The 15,093-nt window shown below is 45.7% G+C and overlaps 1 protein-coding gene and 1 pseudogene across 1 annotated transcript; one reads left to right on the top strand and one right to left on the bottom strand.

Annotated features, from left to right (window-relative positions):
* Positions 1-6,947: 6,947 nt before the first annotated feature.
* On the bottom strand, positions 6,948-7,065 carry LOC124621225 (annotated as a pseudogene).
* A 2,890-nt stretch (positions 7,066-9,955) lies between these two features.
* LOC124619286 (leucine-rich repeat-containing protein 24) lies at positions 9,956-14,249 on the top strand. Its single transcript, XM_047145556.1, has one exon. The coding sequence runs from the start codon at positions 10,184-10,186 to the stop codon at positions 12,251-12,253; it is 2,070 nt and encodes a 689-aa protein (XP_047001512.1). The 5' UTR covers positions 9,956-10,183; the 3' UTR covers positions 12,254-14,249.
* Positions 14,250-15,093: the final 844 nt, after the last annotated feature.

Raw genomic sequence — 15,093 nt, 5'->3', positions numbered from 1 at the left:
CAAACGTACTTCAAAAATCATGATGCCACACAAAATGCATCTTTTAAAGCTCTCGCAGTTTCACAATGATTCCGAAAATATATGTGAATAGTTCCCAAAATGCAGACAAAGTACAATTTCCTAAATGCGAAGTAATGCAACGTTGTAATTACGTAGTCATGTGTCAGTGACGCAGTAAATGTTCATTTCTATCATTTAAATGACCAGATAGCTGCGTAATTCTGTGTTAGAGAAATATGGTACCGATGTACAAAATTGTGTAAGCAAATACCATATTAGCTAGGTCTCCTTTTGCCTACCACACGCATGGTACACAAAGTAGGTATACCCCCATGAGGGATAATGTAATTACACAGGGTGTCCATTAAGTACCTTTACAACTCCAAAATTTTATTACAACGGCAATTGTTGAAATATTTTAACAAAATTTTATTTACTGTAATCACTGTTTACTAAAGTTTTTATATATACTAAATTTTTTTTTCAAGTACTCTTTTGATGGAAGGAACTGAACCTCTATAAAATAGCAACTCCTCAAGAGAAGAGTGTGTCCTGATTTACTGAGACAAAATCGGATGTTCAGATTCAAAGAAACTTCAGAACGAAGTATGGAAGAGATCCACCATCGTGCCCTTCAATCTGTGCATGGCACAAAAAATTTACATAGACAGGGGCAGTGTTGGATAAAGGGAGGCGACCAAGAACATCCGAGGAAAACATAGATAGCGTTTTAAACGTCTCCACTCGTTCGCCTAAGTTGTACATCCACACTGCTGCCTGACGGTTGCTACTACCTCCTTCAACTGTGCGTAAGGTCCTCCACAAGAACTTACTGTTCTACGCTTACAAAGTACAACTTTTACAGACACTTGAGCCAAATGACAAACCAAAACGGATAGAGTTTGCACTCAGCATGCTGGAACGCCTTTCGGAGGATGAAGCATTCCTCAAGCGAGTTTGTTTCAGCGACGTGGCAACCCTTCATGTTTCTGGGACATTAAACAGACACAATTTGAGAATCTGGGGAGCTGAACGATCCCTGTGACTAGGGAGCTTCACCGGGACAGTCCAAAAGTGAATGTATGGTGTGGAATCATGTGCAACCGAATAATTGTTCCTTTTTTCTTCAACGAGTCAACAATTTCTGCAGATGTTTACCTCGACCTTCTGACCGAGCATATAGCACCACAACTGACTGGCTTACAACCAACTATTATTTTGCTGGTGCACCACCACATTGGGGACTGTATATTCGTCGGTTCCTCAATGAAACATTTCCAGGCAGATGGATTGGGAGTGATGGGCCAATTCCTTGGCCACCGCGTTCGCCAGATATCACTCCCCTGGACTTTTTTTATGGGGGAATGTAATAGATATCGTGTATCAAACATAGATATGGGACATTGCTGGCTTGAAGCAAAGGATTCGTAATGCCATTGCCACTATTGATGACGCTATGCTACAGCGAACACACCAAGAAATTGAGTACCGTCTTGATGTGCTTCATGTAACTAAAGGCGCCCATATAGAGGTCTATTAAACAGCGTCAAAAAACTTTTATAAATACTGATTACACTAAAAGAAACGTTGTTCAAATATTTCAACAACTGCTGTTGTAATAAAATTTTGAACTTATGCAGGGAATTTATAGACACCCTGTACCTCAGATGTTGTAGACTAAAACTGCGGAATGAAATGTATCGCCGAAACCCTTTTCTGTATCAATGTAATTCAAAGATATTTCTAAAAATGTTCCAAGTACAAAAATTAATCACTGAAACGCGTGTCCTGTAGCGCTAAACTATGCTTCTTCTTGGTGTAAGATAATTTCTGTCATTGGCTAGCTGTAAAAAGTACCTGAGTGTCGTAGTTATCGTCGTTCATAAGCAAAGTTCTCCAAAAATCAATGTACTTACCTTTGTCATATACAAAAGTAAAGCGCTATGCGTATAATTGTTGTGGTTATTACGTTCATTGCCGTGACCTTGAAAGAACTATACTGTAACGTATTGTTGTGTTGCGAAAAATACCTGTCTCATTGTAGCTATGCCATGAAAGTCATTATCAAAACATGTTTTACTTTCCAGGAGAACGTGGAAAAACTGTGCAGACATAGAAGAGACACAGAGCAAAAGCAATAATGAAGATAGTGACACTCATAAGTAGCATCGTAGCATAGCCGTGTAGCTGTCAAACAAAACAAAGACTGTGTCATCTGTGGCCTCTCAGAAAGTACTTTAAATAAAAATGTCTTTTCAAGTAAACCAAAATGTTGCAGTAAAACCTCACTAGCAGTATATGTTCTAAGAATGTGGACTTTATAGTCGTGACAGAATCTTGCAACTAACAAGCAAAAATGAACACACAATAAGAGTGTGTCGTCTGTTCCCCTTTAACAGTGGACTCGTGAAATTACTGTATTAATTGACATTCATGCCAGCTGCGCCGTCAGTTTCATAGGTACGTTTTGTGGCTGCCTGCGGTGTGAGCCATTGTCTATTATCTCTTTTTTGTCACGCATCGTTACTGGGATTTGGTGGTCTAACTTCTACAATATCAGCTTGACGAGAGGGCCCTGCCCTGTCTGAATAACGCCAGTTCTGATTAAATTCTGGTCTGCTGTCATAACTATAGCGTCTGTCGTCATGTCGGTAATTTCTGAAATTTCTTTCTTGACGATCAAGTGGTGGAGAATTTCTCCCAGAATCGTAATTACGTGGTGGACCGTTGCGTCTGAAGTCATTTTGTCTCGGTTGACAACAACTGTTCTGGTTCCCTTATTGACTATTTCTACGGTTATCTCTGTCATAGTCATTGCTACAGAAATGTGATCTTTCTCTGTAACTATTATTATTCTGCCAATGGTGGTCATACGGGTGGTGTCTGTTTTGATCACGATTTGCATTATTATTTCTGTCGTCACGGAAATGTTATGGATGTGACCTGTAATTGTTGTTGTTTTCCTGTTTTCGCACCACGCTACTGTCTGTGTCAATGTTCCGTTCTTGCATAATTCCCGGAAAAGCTTCAATATCATCTTAACAACGTCCAGCTAAAATATTACGTCTTAAGTGTTCAGCAAATGCGGATGAGTTCCGAGGGACAGGGGTTTGACAAATACTGATTTTTGTGGAACATAACTTCAAAATAGTTTACCGGGCTGGAAAATTCAGACTGTTCGAAATATTTCATGATAATAATACTATGTTTTACTCGATCTGGAGTAGCATGAGACCAATATGCACAAAGGAAGGCATGATAAAAATCTCCTTCACTGTGACAGTCGCGAATAACTGGTGGCATTCTTACAGCTGGTTCATTTTCTAGATAGCCACACATAAATTCTAATCTATGCTCTAATGACCAATTAGGAGGAAAACAATGAGCAAATTGATGAAGCCAAGCTTTTGGATGTATGTCATTACTGGAATTCTTGAATGTTTTGGATTTACGTCTTGTGATGAAGAGCTTATTGTAAAAGTCATCGTGACGCCGAGTCGCAAATCGGTCATTCGTACGTCGTGTCAGCGGTTCTACCTCTAGGTTCGGTGCACGCTGCCAACTCCTTTCAAAATCTCCGAAATACCCTGTGTTATTACCTTGTAACTTTTCCGTATTTCTAAATACTTCTTCCCATGTCGGAGCGCGACTATCCTCTGAAATATGTAGTTCTTGTATTACGTGTGCCAACTGATCTTGTACTTCCTGCATTTCTGTTTTGTGTTACATATTAATTTGATTCTGCCTTTGTTTATATTTCCAAATTTCCTTGCACTCCTCTGTGTCAGTAAGGGCTACCGCTCTTCTATCATTCAAATGATCACCTACCTACGTAGACAAATTTGTTACATGATCCAAAATTTCGGCTACTTTTTCCGATAATAAGCTAAATTTCCTCCGTGTGTTTTTCTGAACCAAATTGTAGCGTGTCCACTTGTGTCGTAATCGTATCTACTGTGTCCTTTAAGTTTTCCTGATTTTTTACATATTGCGTGACGGTATCGATAGATGCAACGGGGTCAATTTTAGCCTGCAACGTGTCGTGATTTTCATGTACAATAATCTCCAGTTCTTTTATGGGTGCTTCATGATTCCGTAATGCGTTTTCACGTAGCGAAAAAAAGGTTGAAAATGCTCACAAGTTGTGTTTTTACATCTTTATAATTTTTTTGACATTTCGATTCGATTTTAAGCAACTCAGCAGTAAAACCTTCACGTGTTCGTTTAAGCGTTTGCCTAACTATGTCTAACTTCTGGAGTTGTTGCCGTATTCGTTTTTGATTTTGTTCCATTTGTTGCTGTGTTTGTTTCTCATTTTGTTCTGTTTTTGCTGTGTTTGTTTCTGATTTTGATCCATTTGTTGCATTAATTGCAGTAACAATGTATTAGGGAATGAAAGATATTGCTTTGTGATTTTCAGCAGTGCATTTGCACCGGCAATACTCAGTTTTTGAAGAGCAAAGAATGAATCTTGACTTAATTGAGAAAAGGGTAACGACGCATGACGCAAAATCTGAATCTACGGTATTTCCAAGACTTTATTCTGTTGTTTCATGTTCCTTTGTGCTTCTCGGCAGTGCATCCGCACCGACAATACTCACATTTCGAGCCGGCCGGAGTGGCCGAGCGGTTCTAGGCGCTACAGTCTGGAACCGCGCGACCGCTACGGTCGAAGGTTCGAATCCTGCCTCGGGCATGGATGTGTGTGATGTCCGTAGGTTAGTTAGGTTTAAGTAGTTCTAAGTTCTGATGACCTTAGAAGTTAAGTCCCATTGTGCTCAGAGCCATTTGAACCATTATTCACATTTCGAAAAGCAGAAAGTGTATCGTGATTTAATTGAGGAAAATGTAATGACGCGAAACCTGAATTCACGGTATTTGCAAGATTTTGTTCTGTTATTTCACATTCCTGAGGTGAACTGTTACCGACCGATCGATCGACAGTAGTTCCCTGTTCACTGAGTTTTCACTTTCTACACCATTATTTACTGCCTCGTCTATGTCCCTATGCACTTTTATCAAATTACTGTCTCGAACATTTGTCACTTCATTACAATGCGGTGCTAACAAGCTACTCTCATCGTCATTGTCATTACTCAGTTTGCTTTGCAGCCTAGTTTTGCGTTTTCGCACTCCATGTTTATCACACCATTTTCCACAATAACACACTAAAATAGCTCCGAAAATAAGAAATATCTAATTAATTGCAAAAGCGACTGCGAGATACTTGGTGCAAAACCACATGCATGCCACAACTGCTTTGCTCATTACAACACAGTACAACCATAAGAAATTACAACTTCAAAGGAAATTCTCTATATACAATTACGCGCAAGCAATAAACAATACCTAATTTCTAATCATGGACTAATTATTCAAACTACAAGAAAATCAGAAGATTCCAGTGAGGTATCCTCGGCTAAGGGTCGACAGGTGAATCTTCTTTATTTAATTCTGAAACTGCTGAGGGAAACTGAACTTACTGTCACTTTGCTTGTCTTTATCGTTTCAACACTGACCTACAGAATTTTTCCTGACAAATACAGCTCAAATCTATTCTCTTCATTAATAATCCACAATATACAACAATAACGTAATCTGACTATTAATTAACACAAAAGAATGCCCCTGAATTAGAAGAAATCTTAACAATAACCCTTACATTTCGTAAGTCACTTAACTCACAGAAAATCTTCACGACACGAACTACAGCAAATACAGCAGGTACACAGCCAGTTAAATGAAAAGATTCTAACTACTATAGGATCTACCTACTAATAGGCATGTGGTTACCAGAGGAAAGATTTTGTTGCAAAGCAAACAACGTATTTAGCAGATTTTTACCTTAATCATGTGACACTCAGTTCCAGAAATTCTATAATCGTCAATAATTCCATTACCCACATTTTACAATCCACGTCCAACCAATATTAAATCTCCATGACGGACACACGTCCAGACCGTCCGCTCGTGCTTCTAATCACTGCTAACTATTAACTTCCAGCCTCCATCACTGCTGACTGTTAACTTCTAACTGCGAGTCCTACCAGCCACAGAGTCTCGTACAGAGGGCGCACAGCGCTGTCAGAGATATTAATGCAGTCTATAGCGCTACGTAGCGCTGCCAACATGTTGTTGTTGTTCTGGTCTTCAGTCCTGAGACTGGTTTGATGCAGCTCTCCACGCTACTCTATCCTGCGCAAGCTTCTTCATCTCCCAGTACCTACTGCAACCTACATCCTTCTTAATCTGCTTGGTGTATTCATCTCTTGGTCTCCCTCTACGATTTTTACCCTCCACGCTGCCTTCCAATACTAAACTGGTGATCCCTCGATGCCACAGAAAATGTCCTACCAACCGATCCCTTCTTCTAGTCAAGTTGTGCCACAAACTTCTCTTCTCCCCAATCCTATGTAACACCTCCTCATTAGTTATGTGATCTACCCATCTAATCTTCAGCATTCTTCTGTAGCACCACATTTCGAAAGCTTCTGTTCTCTTCTTGTCTAAACTATTTATCGTCCATGTTTCACTTCCATGCATGGCAACATACATGGCTACATACATGGCTACATACAAACGCATAAACAGGCTACTTACATTTGTACAGAAAATAGATGGTAGTTATAAGAGTCGAGGGGAGCGAAAGGGAAGCAGTGGTTGAGAAGGCATATCCCTGATGTTATTTAATCTTTATATTGAGCAAGCAGTAAAGGAAACAAAAGAAAAATTTCGAGTAGGAGTTAAAGTCCAGGGAGAAGAAATGACTCCGTCTTCAGGCCACGAGTGGCCTACCGGAACCATCCGACCACCGTGTCATCCTCGGTGGAGGATGCAGATAGCACACCGCTCTCCCGGTCGTAAGATGGTATTCTTGACCGAAGCCGCTACTATTCGGTCAAGTAGCTACTCAATTGGCATCACGAGGCTGAGTGCACCCCGAAAAATGGCAACAGCGCATGGCAGCCTGGATGGTCACCCATCCAAGTGCCGACCACGCCCGACAGCGCTTAACTTCGGTGATCTAGCGGGAACCTGTGTAGCCACTGCGGCAAGGCCGTTGCCCCAGGCATAAGAAATAAACATTGTAATTCGGTCAGAGACAACAAAGGACTTGGAAGAGCAGTTAAAGGGAATGGACAGTGTTTTGAAAAGAGGATATAAGGTGAACATAACAAAAGCTAAACGGGAATAATGGAATGTAGTCAAATTAAATCAGATGATGCTGAGGGAATTATATTAGAAAACGAGACACTCAAAATAGTAGATGAGTTTTGCTATTGGAGGAGCAAAATAACTGATGATGTTCAAAGTAGGGAGGATATAAATGTAGACCGGCAATGGCAAAGAAAGCGTTTCTGACGAAGAGAAAGTTGTCAACATTTAGTACAGATTTAAGTGTCAGGAAGTCCTTTCAGGAAGTATTTGTATGGAATGCACCTATGTATGGAAGTGAAGCATCGACGAAAAACGTTTAGACAACAAGAGAATAGAAGCTTTCGAAATGTGATGCTACAGAACAATGCTGAATATTAGGTGGGTAGATCACGTGACTAATGAGGAGGTACTGAACAGAAATGGGGAGAGAAGAAATCTGTGGCACAACCTGACTAGAAGAAGGGATCGGTTGGTAGGACATGTTCTGAGGTATCAGGGATCACCAATTTAATAGTGCAGGGAAGCGTGGAGGGTAAAAATCGTACAGGGAGACCAAGGGATGAATACAGTAAGCAAATACAGAAGGATATAGGTTGCAGTAGTTACTCGGAGATGAAGAGGCTTGCACAGGATAGAGTGGGACGGAGGGCTGCATTAAACCAGTCTTTGGACTGAAGACAACTACAACAACATTAATACGTTTTGATTCTATCCCGACGTTTTTAGTAAACGTTAAGAGGTTCCAAGCCGGGCCATAATACTGCACAATAATATTGTGCAATATTATTGACGCGCACATAGACTGTCAGTAGTACTGGCAAGTGGATTGTCAGTAATATTGTGCCATAATACTGGGATTCGGAATTCTGGGCGATAAAGTAGCGCCAGCCGATGTGGCCGAGCGGTTCTAGGCGGTTCAGTCCGGAACCGCGCAACCGCTACGGTCGCAGGTTCGAATCCTGCCTTGGGCATGGATGTGTGTGATGTCCTTAGGTTAGTTAGGTTTAAGTAGTTCGAAGTTCTAGGGGACTGATGACCTCAGATGATAAGTCCCATAGTGCTCAGAGCCATCTGAACCATTTGATAAAGTCGTTGCTGCTGTGATAATTGTTCTACTTTGTTGCCAGCAGAAAAAGAAAGTGGATGAGGAATTGGTTCAACGTGCGTCGAAGATCACTCACGAAAACTTGGTGAGATAACTTAAGCGGAAAGGAAAAACAAACGGATAATCAGAATTTTTTATACTTTGATGGTCCAGCATTTCATACATTAGTGGAAATGGTTCTCCCCATACACTGGCGTCACTTACATAGGCACTGTCCGCTTCTTAACCCCCCCCCCCCCTCAACCACCACCCCCCTCATCACCGGATAAATTCGTGCTGACGCTCGTATTCTCATCATCAAAGGCCCAAATAATACAATGACAGACGAAGTTCCACCAAATCAGCGCGCATCTATCATGCTACAATATCTTGGTTTTGGCAATTCCTTCCAAGACATGAAATGCACAAGTGCAATTTCACCTTACAGTGTTTGAGAAAGAAATACGGGTACGTGTCATGTAATAACATGTGTACTAAATCATTATTCTCCTGTAATTAATGTATACACAGTGATAATTCTCATTCCGTCCTGTAACTCTCCCTTGACCCTCGGTTCTGGGTGACTTTTCCGAAAACTACCCCTTTTCCTTGAGCTCTAGGGTCCTTTTTCTTCACCCATCATCCTTCCTCTTCTGCCGGAAGAAGGAGCCACTGGCTCCGGAAGCTTGCTTAATTGTAACTTCCGTTTACGTGCGTGTTCTGCCGCCGGTTGGTTTGCATATTTTTCATGACTCCGAATACATTATACTGTCAAAATTTGATTGTTTTCGTTGTTATATACACACTTCTACTCATAACTTTGCATCAATTAAATTCGTTAAAAATATCTTGCCTCGTGTTTGTTGCCTATATTTCCGGAGCAACAAATCATCGATTCATATTTTCGGAGCAACAAATCGTACGACCCGTCATTCTCAACAGTTGTGGTTTTGTACTTATATACCGCAACATCCCACAGTACCGGCAATGATTTATATATTTCGAGGCACTCTAATAATAATGCTCTTTCACCTTGTTTTCCACGCAAGAACAGCAAACATAACCTAATGTAATCTCCATGACCTGTGTAGCACATTAATCACGGATACTGCCAATACAGCCCAAAGACGGTACGGTATTTGTAGGTAGCAGAATGTGTTTCAAAGTGCTCAGTATTACTGCGCAACTTCTCATTCTCACTCCTAGACGGTCAGAATTATGACGAGTTCGGGAAATACTGTCATTTTATTGACAGTCTAGGGGTCACTTTATGGCTCAGAGCCGAACTGCACACACAGAAATATTATTTACTGTCTTCAGCGTAAATTGCGGAACGAAGTTTGGTGAAAATGGGTACCGGCATGTCCATCCAGCTTCCACGATAGTTATGGCTGTCGTCGACGGCTGCGTGACGTCAAGCCAGCCACTGAATGGTGGCGGCGGGTTGCGGGTGTATGAATGTTGCACCGCAGCGGCGGCCGGTCGCGTACGACGTCTGCATAGTGCGTACGAGGCTCGAGTGTGGCGCTGCCAGTCGGCGGCGAGCGGTGGCCACGCCGGAAGAGGGTCGCTGCGGTGGGGAGGCCGCCAGCCAGCCGCCTCGAGCGCCGCCGGCCGAAGTGGTGGGGGAAAGGTGGGGAGGGGAGGAGCGGCGCAGCCGTCGAACCGCGAGCTGGCGTCCGCCTGGCCGCGCTGCCAGTACTGTGCCAGCCGCCGGCGCGAGTGCACGGCCAGTGAGAGCTGTCTCCCTACCCTCCTGGCCCCGTAGTTCGTCCGCGCTGCGGTGTGGTTCGGTGTTACGTACGGGAGAGCCGATCGGCGTGAGAGATGCGTGTCGTGTAGCCGCGAAACCTCACGCGGCCCCGCAGTTTCCGCGCGAGTGTGTGCGTGTTTTCGTGTGTGGTGTGCGACAGTCGTGGACGTCCGCGACGCCGGGGCGCTATGTGGCTCCTGAGGACTGCGGCGCTACTGGCGCTTAGCTCGTCTTGGCTGGGCGCCGCGTCGGCCAGCTGCCCCGCGGTGTGCGCCTGCAAGTGGAAGGGTGGCAAGCAGACGGTCGAGTGCGTGGAGCGCGGCCTAATCACGCTGCCGGCGAACGTCAACCCGGAGACGCAGGTGCTCGACGTGACGGGCAACAACCTGCAGATCCTGCCGCGCGACACTTTCATCCGCGCCAACCTGCTCAACCTGCAGAAGGTCTACCTGCGCAGCTGCCGCATTGGCCAGATCGACGACCGCGCCTTCAACGGGCTCACCAACCTGGTCGAACTCGACCTCTCGTACAACCTGCTGACGTCGATACCGTCGGCGACTTTCAAGGACGTGCCGTTCCTGCGCGACGTGACGCTCGCCTACAACCCCATCATCAAGATCGAGGCGGACGCGTTCGGCACGCTGCCGGGCCTGGTGCGGCTCGACCTGTCGCACTGCGAGATCACGACGGTGGCGCCGCGCGCCTTCGACGGCGTCGAGCACCTCGAGACGCTCAAGCTGAACGCTAACCGCCTCACGGAGCTGAAGCCGCGCACCGTCGAGTCGCTGAGCCGGCTGCACGGCGCGGAGCTGCACGACAACCCGTGGATCTGCGACTGCCGGCTGCGCGCCGCGCGCCTCTGGCTCGTCGACCACAACATCCCGGCGCCGGTGCCGCCGACGTGCGCCGGCGGGCCGGAGCGCGTTCTCGACCGCGCCTTCCACGACCTCGACGCCGACGACTTCGCGTGCCGGCCCGAGATCCTGCCGTCTGCGCGCTACGTGGAGGCGGCCGCGGGCGAGAACGCGACCGTGGTGTGCCGCGTGCGCGCCGTGCCCCAGGCCGCCGTCACCTGGTTCTGGAGCGGCCGCCTGCTGCTCAACGACACGGCGTTCGGGGCGCCGCACCAGCGCCTCTTCATCTTCGAGGACGACCGCTTCGAGAAGAGCAGCTCGCTGGTGCTGGCCAACGCTCAGGAGACGGACGCGACCGAGTTCTACTGCGTGGCGGAGAACCGCGCCGGCACCGCCGAGGCCAACTTCACGGTGCACGTGTCGCTGCGCGCCGCCGGCATGGCCACCCTCGGCTCCAGCCAGATCGCGGGGCTCAGCGCGGCGCTCGTCATCCTCATCCTGTTCATCCTGCTGCTCATCCTGGTGCTGCTGGTGCGCCTGCGCCGGCTGCCCTTCTCCGAGAGCAAGACGCCCGCCCCGCACCACCGGCAAGCCGAGGCCGGTGTCGTGGGCCCGGGGGCCAACTCCGCCGCCATCGGCAACAGCTACACCAAGCCGCCGTCCGCGGCCGACCACGCGACTTCGGGCACCGCCTTCCAGGCGTCCGCCGCCGACAAGCTGGCCCAGGCGGGGGCGGGCGCGGCGGCGGCAGCGGCGGCCTGCAACCCCGTGCAGAAGCCGCCCCGCATGACGGAGATCCCGTACACCACCAGCCACTACGACGGCGGCGGCAGCGTGCTGGTGCCTCCGCTGTCATCCGTCGCAGCGCCGACGCCGGTGACGCTCACCTCCTCCGCCTCCGCCGCCGCTCCTCTGGAGCGAACGACGTCGTCGCCGCCGCCTCCCAACAACCCGGACCTGATACGCGACGCCCGGGCGGCGGCCGACTCCGTCAGCACGACGTCCACGGCGACGACGGACGTGTCGCGGCCTTCCGCTCCCGGAGCTTGCTCCTCCTCGTCCGCCGCGGCCACGGCGCACTACCCTGCCGCCTGGGACAGCCCCGGAGGGTCCCCGGACTTGTTCATGCGGCGCGCGACCAGTGCCTTCGACGCCTCCGACAAGACGCCCATCATCGTGGAGGCGGCGGGCAACGGCTGCGAGGATTACACCTGCCGCACGCTCCCCCGCTACCCTCCCGATTACGGCCTCCCTCCGGTGCCGCCCCCGGGCACCAAAGCCGCGGCGCAGCGGGTGTGGCAGCGCGGCGTTCCCGTTCTTCCTCCGGTCACCGCACTGAAACGGGTCCTCTCGAGGAACTCGCCCGACGAAGGCTACCAGGAGGGACCCGGCACTGACGTTTAACGAGGCGGGCGTCCGGCGCCTCTGGCGGTAACTTTGTGATCCTCTCAACCCGACGACGATAGTTGCTCGCGGGTGACACTGTTCCTGTTCGTACTGAACTACGTAGCTATAGAAGAGAAACGCGCACGTGAGATCAACAATAACTGCTCTTCCGCGGAAACTTCACTGCACGTCTTTTTGTGTGAAGCTACGATATTCCAGTGAACGTGTGTGACTGATGAACGTACTCCGACGCATCCGAGTGAGAAACAAAAAAAGGATCGACTGAGCTAGGGAACATTCTCCTGCAGCAACACCACATTCGCGGAGGACTACGCACTCCCATTCCTCAAAGCTCACGTCCTTTGGCCTACGTAGTAGCAATAAACGGCCACATTTTCCGTTGGGTGTGTGGCAGTCGCGTCGGTGGTGCTCTTTTCGTAAAAGCCCTTTTCACGTGGTGACAAATAAAACCTACACAGAAAGACTGTCTACGCCACTGTTACCTGTAACAAGTATTATCCCTCGGTGAATGGTTTTTTTTCTCCTCTGTGACGAAAGAACGCGAAACGTTGGAAGTAACTGAAGAAAAATTATAGCGTACACGCCAGCAGACACTTGCGTGACACGGGTGTTTTCAACGTATGGTGCTCTAATAGTAACTTCTCGTCAGTGGTAAAAAGCCCTTCTTAACTGACCCGTCCTAAGTATTATTAATCTCCGAGTTCATTTCCGGACAGGATTATACGACCTCATCGAGGAAGTACGGCAGGAAATCCAAGGCTAACGAAAGGAAATTGCAGTGTTCTGCTGCAGGAAGAGGGAGTAGAGGAAATGATATCTCCTGTAATACGCTCACATACTCGTCTTGTTTACGGAAATTACGGTTAAAAATTCCTTCTCTGTCTCTCCAGTTGTATTTAACCATACGACATTTACTACTGAATGTGTAGTTTTTGTAATGTCTAAAACTCTCAACCAAGTCTGGAATTTATGACAGTTCGTATCTTCTGTTTCTTGTTTCTTTTCTTTCTTTGTAATTATTCGCACCGCTTCCTTCCGGTGAAATGTGTAATAGTAAGATAGATGTGTGTATTTTTAATAGGGTCGAATTTCGTTACGTGAATTTAAACGAAAAGTGTGCGAAAGGACTTAATGACAATCACGTCTGCCTAGGCCTAGCAGAGTGACCGGACAAAGTGTTTTGTTCCAGCCGCAGGATAAAGACGTTTGACGCGAGTTAACGCCTCTCAGTATGATTGGAACAACTGCTTGTCACTGAAGCATCGACTGATTTTTAAATACATATAACGTGAATTTTATCGGTGTATAATTTTACTCTAATTTCTTTGTGGTACCGTGGTAAGTAAGGAACAAAACGCATCTCTGCAATTGTAACTGTTATCATAAGCAACGTTTCTTTTCTGTCAGAGTTTATGGAAATATGTATCGGTAGCAAGTCTGTGTTTTCTCATTACAGAGAGTGAACCAAAGAATATGAAGCCTACACATGTCTTCAATTTCTCTAGCTCTGTGTATCTAACTAACAAATGGATATTTCGTTTAAACGAATTCAATTATTATTTATTACCTTAGATATTATGTAAAAGAAATGTTAACAATAAATCGTTCTATTAATCTGCATGTATGCAGGCGACTGAGGAAATTGTGTGTTAATAAGTGAATGCCGAAATGAGAGCTATAGAGAATCGTATTTAGAACCCTCTGGTTGTTTGTGAATCGTGTGTCCTAAGAGAGAATCACTCCTACTTAGCCAGTAGTTTACTACTAATACAAATAAACGATTTTCTGTGAATGATAGGAATTGGAAAAGTATTATTTTTTAAATCAATATTGGAAGTAAAGCTACTTCAGAAGCAGAACGACAAATAAGAAATGCAAGCTCCATTTAGGTTTGTTTGTTTGCCTTTTGTATGCAGAACATAGAGAGAAAAAAAGAACAGCTAAAGAACCAAAGGTATTTTGTAAAATAAAATTATTAAAAATAAACCAATGAATCAGACACAAATTGTTTCGAAACTCTTAACACCCACAATAATATTACTGTCGGCCTTGTATTGAATGGCTGCGTTTGTTCATTTCTGAATATATCCAAGCTTACCTACTATTCCACTGAAATGTTTACCTACACAAAGTGCCTGCCTACTTTCGATAGCATTATAGCATCAACCACCCTTGGTACCATTAGCTAAAAAGGGAACAGCTGTTTGTGGTTCATACAAGAAATGAAAATTACGATCTTTTTTATTTTATTCTCATGTTAACATTGAGATATAATATTACATATTTTTCGTAGCAAACAAAAGAAGAACATTAAGAAAGGTATGATCTGTGAGCCATTCGCTAAAAGCACGCAGCAGAAATTTATATCATTGAGTATGTTTTGCTTTGAAAATGTTTTGACTGTGACAGATGAAGTCAAAGTTCGTGGGAATCTTGCAAGTAAAAAAATATATACATTCTTTTTAAATGTCTGTTCTGTATAAGACAAAATATTAATAACTGATACACACTCACAACCTGAAATGAAGACATCGACTCTTAAATAATGCAACCACCGATGCAGTTTGCTCCTTTGTTTTGGTAACGATCACAGTTGAGGAGGGGATGCTTAAAGGAATGCGTTGAACCCTCCAAGAGTTTATTAATAATGAAAAATATCAAAGTTCTAACGTATTTTTACGTGAAAGAGAAAACAACGTAATACATCTACATTGATACTCCGCAAGCCACCCAACGGTGTGTGGCGGACGGGAGTAGCGTGGACTGTTTCGTTGCGCTGCCAAAACTGTAAGGTACGATACATTGTTTTTAAAAGAGTGGCTCATTCGAGTATTTCG

The sequence above is a fragment of the Schistocerca americana genome, chromosome 6 (genome assembly GCF_021461395.2).
Source record: "Schistocerca americana isolate TAMUIC-IGC-003095 chromosome 6, iqSchAmer2.1, whole genome shotgun sequence".
Lineage (NCBI taxonomy): Eukaryota > Metazoa > Arthropoda > Insecta > Orthoptera > Acrididae > Schistocerca > Schistocerca americana.
This window is presented reverse-complemented; position numbering and strand designations above follow the sequence as displayed.